Source organism: Urocampus carinirostris, chromosome 5 (assembly GCF_059441175.1).
Source record: "Urocampus carinirostris isolate Australia breed hairy pipefish chromosome 5, RoL_Ucar_1.0, whole genome shotgun sequence".
Taxonomy (NCBI): domain Eukaryota; kingdom Metazoa; phylum Chordata; class Actinopteri; order Syngnathiformes; family Syngnathidae; genus Urocampus; species Urocampus carinirostris.
Genome location: NC_142353.1, coordinates 44,219,475 through 44,231,750, shown reverse-complemented (window position 1 = coordinate 44,231,750; position 12,276 = coordinate 44,219,475). Strand labels below are relative to the sequence as shown.

At 42.6% G+C, this 12,276-nt stretch overlaps 1 protein-coding gene across 1 annotated transcript in view; it reads right to left on the bottom strand.

Annotated features, from left to right (window-relative positions):
* Positions 1-12,276, bottom strand: part of ksr2 (kinase suppressor of ras 2) — a 137,456-nt gene that overhangs the window by 47,502 nt on the left and 77,678 nt on the right. The window contains exons 6-7 of the mRNA XM_088336947.1: positions 7,702-7,889; positions 1,854-1,923 (exon numbers count right to left, since the gene is read on the bottom strand). Coding sequence (XP_088193073.1) covers positions 1,854-1,923; positions 7,702-7,889 — 258 coding nt within the window. The remainder of the gene's footprint in view (positions 1-1,853; positions 1,924-7,701; positions 7,890-12,276) is intronic.

Sequence of the window (12,276 nt, the reverse complement as noted above, 5' to 3'; positions counted from 1 at the left end):
ATCAATAAAAACATTTCATATGCTTTCAATTAGTTTAGGTACACGTTTTATGGATATTTTGAGTCTTTATGGTTGTTTAGGTAAGATATGGATTGATATTTTGGGTAGTTATGGTTGTTTGGGTTTATATTTTGTCCATTTTGTGCGTATTTATGAGTGTTCAGGTACACAATTTATTAATTTTTGGGGTAGTTTTGGTTGTCTAGGTCTAGTTTTTCTTGATGTTTTGGGTATTTATGGTTGTTGTAGTACATGTTTAGGAATATTTAGGATATTTATTGGTATTTAGGTACATGTTTTATAAATATTTTGGGTGTTTATGGTTGATTAGGTACACATTTTATAAATAATTTAATTTTGGCGGTATTTTAGGCACATTTATTAATTTTTGAGTGTTTATGGGTGTTAAGGTACACGTTTTGTGAATATTTCGAGTATTTACAGTTATTTGGGTACACATTATCTTCATATTTCGGGTGTTTATTGTAGTGTTTAGGTACACGTTTTCTGGATATATTGGGTCTTTGTGGTTGTTTAGGTAAGATTTGGATTTTTGGGTAGTTATAGTGGTTTGGGTATATATTTTGTCCATTTTTTGCGTATTTATGGGTGTTCAGGTACACATTTTTATTAATTTTGGGGGTAGTTTTGGTTGTCTAGGTACAGTTTTTGATGTTTTGGGTATTTATGGTTGTTGTAGTACATGTTTAGGAATATTTGGGGTATTTATCAGTATTTAGGTACATGTTTTATAAATATTTTGGGTGTTTATAGTTAATTAGGTACACATTTTATGAATAATTTGTTTGCAGTAATTTAGGTACACTTATTGATTTTTTGTGTCAGGACCAGAACGAAGACAGGACCCACTTGCATTGCGTTTCTCACAAGTTTTATTGGAAGAAAGAGAAAGGGTTGCGCCCACGATCTGGTGATTGCTAGAAGCAGGTCGCTCTGAACGCGGAAGTGGATCTTCCGTGGCGAGCGATGGCAGTGTCGGGAACGGAAAACCGGTCAGTAGTCGGGACAGGAGAGCAAAAACGTGGTCGGGGTCAGAAGCGAGTCGTAAGCCAGGGGACAAAAAGAGGTTGAAAGTTGGGACGGGAGAACAGACGCTGTCAGAATCAAAAACGGGTCGAAGCCGGGGGACAGACAGGAACAAAAACAGGTGAGAGTTAGGGTCGAAAAAGGCTTGCCTAGGGTTAACTGAGGTTCGCAGACGGACTGACAACAGGGGACAGATAGGAGTGGGTTTAAATAGGGACAGAGAGCCAATCACAGGTGATGCATATCGGAAATCATGGCATTTTGCGTGTTTAGACGTGTTGAGATACAGCTTTTATTAATGTTCTTAGAATTTATGGCTGTTTAAATACACGTTTCAAGGATATTTTGTGTATTTATGTTTGCTGAGGTACATTTCATTCATTTTGGGGGTATTTTGGAACGCCTGGGAACGCATCAAAATAAAAACCATGACTTTGTCTTGGAAAAATGTTTCGGTACGTGAATAATTTAGTGTTTGGACCTTGAACCCCAACTGATTAGAAAACTCAAGTATTTGATCACACTGTATGAACTCAAAGCATGCCATAGCGAGGCGGAATTCTGCAGCGCCTCACCCGAGCGGAACGTCGGACATGGAGGTTTTCGGTAACCTAGCAACACACGACGGCTAACGCGGCATCTCGAAAAAAAGGACAACACCTGCCAATTTCACGGAAAGAAACACCGGCTGGTAATTGCTGAAAGTTTTGGGGGGCTCGACGCCCACGGTATCTTCTCGGGTGTATTGCCCTTTGTTCCGTGCTACGTCACGAGGGGGGACAGTAAGGGGTGGGCGACACACTCACCTGTGTTTGATGGAGTTTCCCAGATCTCGGCGGGGGATCTGCGGGGACCAGCGAGGCACTGACAGCATGTCTGGCGAGGGGGGGGGGGGGGCACAAAAAACACACAAAAAAAAGGATTTTTGAGCGCCAAAGACGTCACATGAAAAATCCGCTAGGCAACGTGCTGCTCAAGGTAGGGGTAGGCAAACAAAGGCCTGCGGGCCCTCCAAGCCAGACTGGTACAAATATCAGGACAATAGTCCATAAAGTACTACTACACTTTCCCAACAATTAAAGCTGTCTTTTGACAGATTTTTGGCACCTATCTAACGCCCGGCACTTCATCTCTGGACCTTAGTGCTGCCTTTGACACTGTGGACCATAATATCTTACTAGAACAGTTGGAAAAATGGATTGGTCTCTCAGGAAACGTCCTCTTATGGTTCAGATCCTACCTCTCAGATAGGACGTAGTGTGTTAAATATGATTAAATGACATCTGAGCCCTTTAGAGTTACCTGTGGTGTTCCGCAGGGTTCAGTACTTGGCCCCCTTCTTTTCAGCATTTACATGATTCCATTAGATGATATTTTTCGCAAGTATATCAGTTTCCATTGCTACGCAGATGACACTCAACTCTATCTTCCGATAGAGGAATCTGCCCCACTAAACTGCGGAAAATTGGAGGCCTACCTCACTGAGATAAAAGAATGGATGTCACTCGACTTCTTGCGCCTAAACTCTGAAAATGTTAGTTATTGGCCCTTCTAAATGCCGTGACTTGTTCTCAAAAACGATTTGAACATTGACAAATGTCATATTACCCAGAGTGACTCAGTAAAAAAAATTTAGGTGTCATATTTGACCCCGATCTGTCTTTTCAATCACACGTTAAGAATATGACGAGAACAGCTTTTTTCCATCTTGGCAACATTGCTAAAATTCGCCCTACGCTGTCTCAGTCGGATGCAGAGATTATAATTCATGCGTTTGGATTACTATAATTCCCTACTCTCCGGTCTCCCAAAGTCCAAGATCAAGAGCAGGGGTCAGGATGCTTTCACTTTTCCACTCATTTAAGATGTCTTTTGAACAGAACTTTGGCGCCTCTTTATCATCAAGACCTTTTTCGATTTCTCGAAAGAATCGTCCGAACCTCGGAAGGGACAAAGTATCGCTGACGCTCTCTTCTCCATCGTCATGTCACAAAACGGTCTGGTCAGCCAATCAAAACGTAATCTTTTTATCGACGCGCTTATTGATTTTTTAAGAGGTTGCCGATAGCAGAGTAGCGATAGCAAGGTAGCGATAGCGCAGTAGCGCTGCTCCTCGTCAAAGACGAGCTGCGACGGTGACTCGCTGACAGCTAATCTCATCTCCCGGCTCCATATTGCCCCCCGCCGGTCCCCAACCGCCCCCTCTTCCTGTTCCCGGCGGCCCCCGGGGGCCCCGTCTTCTCTCGGCGCTCCGATGCGCCTCTCCATTACACTCAATCAAGCCCATAACTGGATCCAGAGCGAAGGAGAGGGGGGGCGACGAGCAGCGCTAACGGCGCTAGCAGCACTTAGCCGCTTTATCTTTTCCCGGACGGAAAGTTGAAATGAAATGAAAAGCCGTCGTCGGTTTTCTATTTTCTCCGTGAAGGAACGAAAAATCGAGCGACGGCGGCACGGATTCTTTATCCTCCCATCAAACGGCGCGAAACGCTGTCGAGCGGAAAAAAAGCGTAGGCGGGCAAAAGTGCAAATACCAGCTTAATTTTGATCGCTAACAAAGCTTAGCGGCCGGAAATTCGCACCGATCTCCAACGTTGGCGAGCTCGGAATGAAATCAGATTGTCACAAAGCAGGAATGGAGACGGGACCCAATTGCGTTCGTTTTCATTAAGACGGAGAACGGGGCTTCCATCCACAATCACGGGTAGCACATGGCAGGAACGCGCAATTGGCACTTCCGTGTCGAGCGAGGGTAGTCGTTGACAGCGAGAAAACGGGTCGATAGCCGGGGCAGGGGAGCAAAAACGTAAACGGGTCCAGAAAAGAGGTCGGCAACAGGTATCAGGCAGGAAACAGGGCGGGATGGAGTTGGAGAGTCACAAAAAGCTTGCCTAGCTGGGAGCATAGGTTTGCAGACGATCTGACGAATGTTTCAGGAAGGCGTGAGTTTAAAAAGAGTCCAACAGCCAATCAGGGTCTGTGGCTTTGAGTATTCCAGACATCACGACGCTCTTCGACGAGGTGGTGGAGCCCGGAGGGGGCTTTCTTTGCGCACCCATGGGAGGAGTCGGCACGCCATTATGCGGGGAGAAGACGGCCAATAGGAGAGAGCTAAAGGCTTCCCACAGACGCCAACGTCACTAATTCAGCTGTTATCGATGGAGTTCACTTAGTTAAATTTTTAGGGAAAATAAATCTGCCCCCATGTGAAAATGTCGGCTTTCTTGTTCATCTTTTCCCTCAAGAAATGAGCATAAATTGTTGGGTGAATGTAGTTTGTGTTTGGTTAATGGAGTCAGATAACTAATCCGAACAATTTGGTAAACGCTACATTTTGATAGTTAAATTCCAACATGTCTAGCTAACTATTCAGGTAACTTTTTAGACATTTAGAAAGCCATCTAGCTAAGTAGCTCTAGCACACAGGTGTCGAACAGGCGGCCCGCGGGGCAGATCAGGCCCGCGGGCCGCCTGTTTGAATTGAATCCAGCCTGCGAGACAACACTCAGAGAAGCGCAAGAGAAAAACAAGCTGCAGGTTGAAATATGTCAACTTGATGTTGCCAAGGCAAGTGCCTCTTACAAAGACTCTGTACTTGTATTTATTTCTCTCTCTCTCTCTCTCTCTCTCTCTCTCTCTCTCTCTCTCTCTCTCTCTCTCTCTCTCTCTCTCTCTCTCTCTCTCTCTCTCTCTCTCTCTCTCTCTCTCTCTCTCTCTCTCTCTCTCTCTCTCTTTTTTCTCTCTCTCTCTCTTTTTTTCTCTTTTCTCTTCTTCCGTCTTTCTATTTCTCTTTGTATTCCTTTCTTCCTCTCCCTTTCTTTTCCCTCTCTCACAACTCTTTAGTTCTTTTGTTTCTCACGCTGTCTCCCTCTCTCTGTTTGTCTTTCTTTGTCCCGACCTCTCTCCTTTTCCCTCCCTCTTTCTCTTATTTCTTTATCTCTCTTTCTCTTTACTCTACTAGTCCGGCCCCCGACAGAATGTTTGTTCTATCGTGTGGCCCCCGAGTTAAAATGAATTTGACACCCCTGCTCTAGCAAAAAATAATTTATCGGCTATGCTAGCAGCGCTAGCATCAGATAAAGAGAAAGGAGAGGGCAAGCTTGGAAAGCCGCTTCGGGTTTAGCATTTATGAAATTGCTCGAGCAAAAAAAAGAAAATCCATCCATCGAGAAAACCAAACTGGATACGGGGCCCGCGTGACCTTCGGCAAGCGGTGACGCGTTTAGCCGAGGCGCCATTACGCGCACTCACGTTTTCAATGGCTTGTTTTGTGTTCCGCCGGGGGCTAAATCGGCGCCGAGACGTCAGACCCCCACAAGATCCATTATCCCCCCGCTTATTCCTCAATTCCCCGCCACGCTTAATGCTTTGCACGCCGTTCCCGGATCGACGGCGTGTCCGCTCCCGTCCCCCCCTCGGCTCATTGTTCACCGGCGGCAATTTGAAGCCGGGGGCCACGATTGATATCCTCCCCCAACGGGGGAGACTGGATTACGGAGATGATCGGAAAATCTCGTATGGAAGACGGGAAAAACTCTATAATTTAGCTCGATGTCTTTGAAAAACACAAAAGTTTCATGAGAACTAAGTGTGTCTAAAAACAGAAATTTGCAACTGGGGCCACGTTTACTGTCCTCCTCCTGCAGGGGGCGATGGATTATAGAAAAGATAGGGAAAAAGCAGAAGAAGAAGACGGGAAAAAGCAGAAGAAGAAGACAGGAAAAACTCCAGAATTTATTCGAGGAAGAGAGTTCCACAATGACTAACGGGCTCCAGAAAGTTTGTTTTTCTCAACGTCGGAAATTTGCAACCAGGGGCCACGCTTACGGTCTTCCTCCTGCAGGGGGCGATATATTATGGAAAAGATAGGGAAAAAGCAGAAGAAGAAGACAGGAAAACTCCAGAATTTACTTGGGAAGGAGAGTTCCACAATGACTAACGGGCTCCAGAAAGTTTGGTTTTCTCAACGTTGGAAATTTGCAACTAGGGGCCACACTTAATGTCCTCCTCCTGCAGGGGGCGATGGATTATGGAAAAGATAGGGAAAAAGCAGAAGAAGAAGAAGACAGGAAAAACTCCAGAATTTATTCGAGAAAGAGAGTTCCACAATGACTAACGGGCTCCAGAAAGTTTTTTTTTCTCAACGTCCGAAATTTGCAACTGGAGGCCACGCTTCACGTCCTCCTCCTGCAGGGGGCGATAAATTATGGAAAAGATAGGGAAAAAGCAGAAGAAGAAGACAGGAAAAACTCCAGAATTTATTCGAGAAGGAGAGTTCCACGATGAATAACGGGCTCCAGAAAGTTTGTTCTATCGTGTGGCCCCCGAGTTAAAATGAATTTGACACCCCTGAAGTAGAAGATGGGCCCATTTGGGGCCACAATTCTTTGTAATCGAATAAATGTTTTATTTTTATTTTGTAAAATGACCGTACCTTCACAATAAAATCCTCTTTCTGTGTCGAAAAATCAACCTGATAAACGGGTAAATTATACAAAAAGAGGAAAAAATGGAGATCTAAAAATGAAAATAAGGCTGATCCAGTAGAAGACATGTGTCAAACAGGCGGCCCGCGGGCCAGATCAGGCCCGCTAAGGGATTGAATCCGGCCTGCGAGAAAACACTCAGAGAAGCACAAGAAAAAAACAAGCTGCAGGTTGAAATATGTCAACTTGATGTTGCCAAAGCCAGGTGCCTCGAACAAAGACACCGTACTTGTATTTATTTCTCTCTCTCTCTCTCTCTCTCTCTCTCTCTCCCTCTCTCTCTTTCTTCCTCCCTTCTTCTCTCACTCTTCTCTCTTTCACTCTCTGTTGCTTTTTCTCTTTTTTTGTTCCTCCTTGTCTCTTTCTCTCTGTGTTTTTTTACCTTCTTTTGCTCTCTCTTCCTTTTTTCCTTTTCTTTCTCTCTCTCCCTCTTTCTTCCTCCCTTCTGCTCTCACTCTATCTCTCTCTTTTTCTCTCTCTCTCTTACACTTTCTCTCTCTCTCTTTCTTTTCCACCCCTTTTCTCCCACTCTGTCTCTGTCTCTTTCACTCTCTGTGTCTCTTTTTCTCTTCTCTGTTGCTCCTTGTCTCTTTCTCTCTCTGTGTCTTTTAACCTCTTGCTCTCACTTCCTTTTTTCTCTTTTCTCTTTCTCTCTTCCTACCCATGGCGCTTTATTTTCTCTTTTCTCTCCTTCTGTCTTTCTATTTCTCTTTGGATTTCTTTCTTCCTCTCCTTTTCTTTTCCCCCCTCTCTCACGACTTTTTATCTTTTGTTTCTCGCGCTCTCTCCCTCTCTCTCTTTTTCTTTCTTTGTCCCGCCCTCTCTCCTTTTCCCTCCCTCTTTCTCTTATTTCTTTATCTCTTTTTCTTTCTCTTTAATCTACTCGTCCGGCCGCCGACAAAATTTTTGTTTTATCGTGTGGCCCCCCAGTTCAAATGACTTTGACCCCTGCAGTAGAGGATGGGCCCGATTTGGGTCTTAATTCTTTTCGACCCAAATTTTTTTCAGTCACCTTTCAAAATAAAAGCATATTTCAATTCCAAAATGATTTTCCATAAAAGAAATCGCATGTCAACGCAAGTTTTCGATTTTTGAATGGCGGGAACGAGAAAAGCATCAAGTAGTGAGTCGAAGTGGGCGTGTCTCTTCGTGTGTGGGCGTGTCTTACTTGCAGTGGGCGTGTCCACGTGCAGGGGGGGCGTGGAGGGCACGAAAGAAGGCAAGAAGAAGAAGTTTCGAAGGGATCGATCGGTGTGGATCGGCGAACGTTGGCCGGGAACAAAACTTGGCAAGTTTTCGCAGCTGCCGACGCTGCTCAGGAGCTTCAGGTTCAGGGGCTTGCTTTTCTTCTTGGCCCTGAGAAAGGGGGCACAGAACAAACATGTGTGGCGTAAACAAACAAACAAACTTCAGACTGCAACCTAGGATTTATTCTCTTCTTTTGATCCGAAGCTTATTTGTCACAGTCCCGAAGTCAGGTTTGATTTTCTCTCTCACCCCCTCTCGCTTGCCCCTCTCCTGCCTCTTGGACCACGACTGCTATATCTTTTTTTGAGTTACTTATTCCTCTCCTCTCTGTCATTTTTTACATGCTACCCTCAACGAAATATGAAAAGCTATAAATGCTTGGGTCATTTCAGTTTAAGCAAACACTGTTTTTTTAACTCATTCCTCCCCTTTCCATCTTCGTTTGCATGTTGTCCTCGTTCCAGTACGGAACACTATGTTTTAAGTGGTCAAAATCTTAAATGAGACAGTTTGATTACTTATTCCTCACCCTTCGGTCATGTGCATGGCGTCCTCGTTAAAATGTGTAAACAACACGACTCAAAATGTTTGGTGAAAATTGGTTTCAATCGCTCTTTGAGTCTCATTAGGCAGAATGTTTTCTAGTTACTTATCCCTCTCCTTTCTGTAATTGTTAACATGCTACCCTAAACGAAATATTTTAGTTTTAGTTTGGGTCATTTTAGTTTTAGCAAACACTGTTTTTTCATGTGTGTAAAATGAACAGAGGATCAGATCATACTTAGTAACTTATTCCTCCCCCTTTGTCATCGTATGAGACAAGATAATATCACTTTGATGGTGATTTGATGCAAAAACATGAGAAATTGCAAAAGGTTCACATACTTGTTTAGAACAGTGGGCCACAAAGTGAGTTTGGTTACTTATCCCTCGCCCTTCTGTCATGTGCATGGTATCCTCGTTAAAATATATAAACAACACGACTCAAAATGTTTAGTGAAAATTGGTGTAAATTTCTCTGTGAGTCTCCTTAAGCAGAATTATTTGGTTACTTATTCCTCGCCCTTCTGTCATGCGCATGGTGTCCTCATTATGAAATGAAATGAAATGAAATGATGAAATGATCTGCATTTATATAGCGCTTTTCAAGTCAATGACTTCCCAAAGCGCTTTACATTGTGCTTCACATTTCCCAATAGCGGCCGTGATCTGTGCAGCCATGTAAGGCGCTAACCTGGGGGTATTGGGGGTTCAGTGTCTTACCCAAGGACACTTCGGCATGTAACACGGACAAGCCGGGATTCGAACTGGGATCCCTTAATCCTAAAACGATCGCTCTACCTCCTGAGCTACTGCCGCCCTCATTATAATATATAAACAACACGACTCAAAATGTTTAGTGAAAATTGGTGTAAATTGCTCTGTGAGTCTCCCTAGGCAGAATTATTTAGTTACTTATTCCTCGCCCTTCTGTCATGCGCATGGTGTCCTCATTATAATATATAAACAACACGACTCAAAATGTTTGGAGAAAATTGGTTACAATTACTCTTTGAGTCTCATTAGGCAGAATTTTTTTCTAGTTACTTATACCTCTCCTTTCTGTAATTGTTTACATGCTTCCCTCAACGAAATATGAAAAGCTATAAAAGCTTGGGTCATTTTAGTTTCAGCAAACACTGTATTTTCATCTGTGTAAAATGAACAAAAGATCTGATCATATTTAGTAACTTATTCCTCTCCCTTCCATCTTTGTTCGCATGCTGTCCTCATTCCAATTCAGAACACAAGCGGATTAGAATAGTCTTAATTGTCATTGATATCAACGTAGTGAACATTGTTTGCAACAAATATAAAAATTGTAAGGTGGGGTCGCTGTATCCAGGGGTCTTCTGCAAAGTGGTCGAAATCTCAGATGCGACAGTTTGGTTACTTATTCCTCACCCTTCTGTCATTATGTGCATGTTGTCCTCGTTACAACATATGCACAACTAACATAGTTTGGAGAAAATTGGTTCAAATTGCTCTTTGAGTCACCTCAGGCAGATTTGTTTTGTCACTTATTCCTCTCCCTTTTGCCATCTTCATGAAAAAGTGAAGGTATAGAATTGTAATGTTAAACCTTCACCGACAATTAAAGTCAGGTTTCAATTGCTCTTCGGATCCCCTTAAAAATGGGTTCCTTTACTCTTTACTCTCCCTTCTGTTATTGTTTAAATGCTAACCTCATTAAAAGCTGAAAAGTTTTAAGTGTTTGGGTAATATTATTTTAAGTCGTGTGTGAAACGGATTAGATCACATTTAGTTGCTTATCCCCCACCCTGACACCCTTCTGTCATTGTTTGCATGCCGTTTTCATTCAAATATGGACAGCTATAAATGTTTGAGTGGTGTTAGGTAGCAAGCAGACAAAGATCAAATCACATTGAGTTACTTATTCCTCCCCATTCTGTCATTGTATGTGTATCAAATATGGAAAACAATAATTGTTTGAGTGGTTTAAGGTGGCAAGCAGACACTGTTTTTGATTTGGACCGAGATCAAATCACATTGAGTTACTTATTCCTCCCCCTTCTGTCATTCAAGGAGACAAGTGAGATCATATTCCTATGTTGATTTGATGCAGAAACGTGAGAAATTGCCAAAGGTTCATATCATCTGAATTGCGACAGTGTAGTTATTTATTCCTCCCCCTTCAGTCATGATGTGAACGTTGTCCTCGTTAGTTACTTATTTCTACCCTCTTCTATCATTGTTTGCATGCTGTCCTCATTCAAATATGGAAAACTATAATGGTTTGAGTGGTTTAAGGTAGCAAGCAGACACTGTTTTTGATTTGGACCAAGATCAAATCACATTGAGTAACTTATTCCTCCCCCTTCTGTCATTCAATGCGACAAGTTAGATCACATTTGATGTTGATTTGATGCAGAAACGTGACAAACTGCCTAAAGTTCATATCATCTGAATTTCGACAGTGTGGTTATTTATTCCTCCCCCTACAGTCATAATGTGTACGTTATCCTCGTTAAAACACGACATGACTTCAATTGTTTGCCGAAAATTTGTTTAGCCAGAGTTACTTATTTCTCCCCTCTTCTATCATTGTTTGCATGTCGTCCTCACTCAAATATGGAAAACTATAATTGCTTGAGTGGTTTAAGGTGGCAAGCAGACACTGTTTTTAATTTGGACTGAGATCAAATCACATTGAGTTACTTATTCCTCCCCCTTCTGTCATTCAATGCGACAAGTTAGATCACATTTGATGTTGATTTGATGCAGAAACGTGACAAATTGCAACAGGTTCACATCATCTGAATTACGACAGTGTGGTTATTTATTCCTCCCCCTTCAGTCATGATGTGAACGTTGTCCTCGTTAGTTAATTATTTCTCCCCTCTTCTATCATTTTTTGCAAGCGGTCCTCATTCTAATATGGAAAACTATAATGGTTTGAGTGGTTTAAGGTGGCAAGCAGACACTGTTTTTGATTTGGACCGAGATCAAATCACATTGAGTTACTTATTCCTCCCCCTTCTGTCATTCAACGAGACAAGTGAGATCATATTCGATGTTGATTTGATGCAGAAACGTGACCAAATGCCAAAGGTTCATATCATCTGAATTGCGACAGTGTGGTTATTTATTCCTCTCCCTTCAGTCATGATGTGCACGTTATCCTCGTTAAAACACGACATGACTTCAATTGTTTGCCGAAAATTGGTTAGGCAGAGGGCTGAGTTACTTATTTCTCCCCTCTTCTATCATTGTTTGCATGTCGTCCTCATTCAAATATGGAAAACTATAATTGCTTGAGTGGTTTAAGGTGGCAAGCAGACACTGTTTTGATTTGGACCGAGATCAAATCACATTGAGTTACTTATTCCTCCCCCTTCTGTCATTCAACGAGACAAGTGAGATCATATTCGATGTTGATTTGATGCAGAAACGTGACAAATTGCAAAAGGTTCACATCATCTGAATTACGACAGTGTGGTTATTTATTCCTCCCCCTTCAGTCATGATGTGAACGCTGTCCTCGTTAGTTAATTATTATTACCCTCTTCTATCATTTTTTGCATGCGGTCCTCATTTTAATATGGAAAACTATATTTGTTTGAGTGGTTTAAGGTGGCAAGCGGACACTGTTTTTGATTTGGACCGAGATCAAATCACATTGAGTTACTTATTCCTCCCCCTTCTGTCATTCAACGAGACAAGTGAGATCATATTCGATGTTGATTTGTTGCAGAAACGTGACAAATTGCAAAAGGTTCACATCATCTGAATTATGACAGTGTGGTTATTTATTCCTCCCCCTTCAGTCATGATGTGAACGTTATCCTCGTTAAAACACGACATGACTTCAATTGTTTGCCGAAAATTGGTTAGGCAGAGTTACTTATTTCTCCCCTCTTCTATCATTGTTTGCATGTCGTCCTCACTCAAATATGGAAAACTATAATTGCTTGAGTGGTTTAAGGTGGCAAGC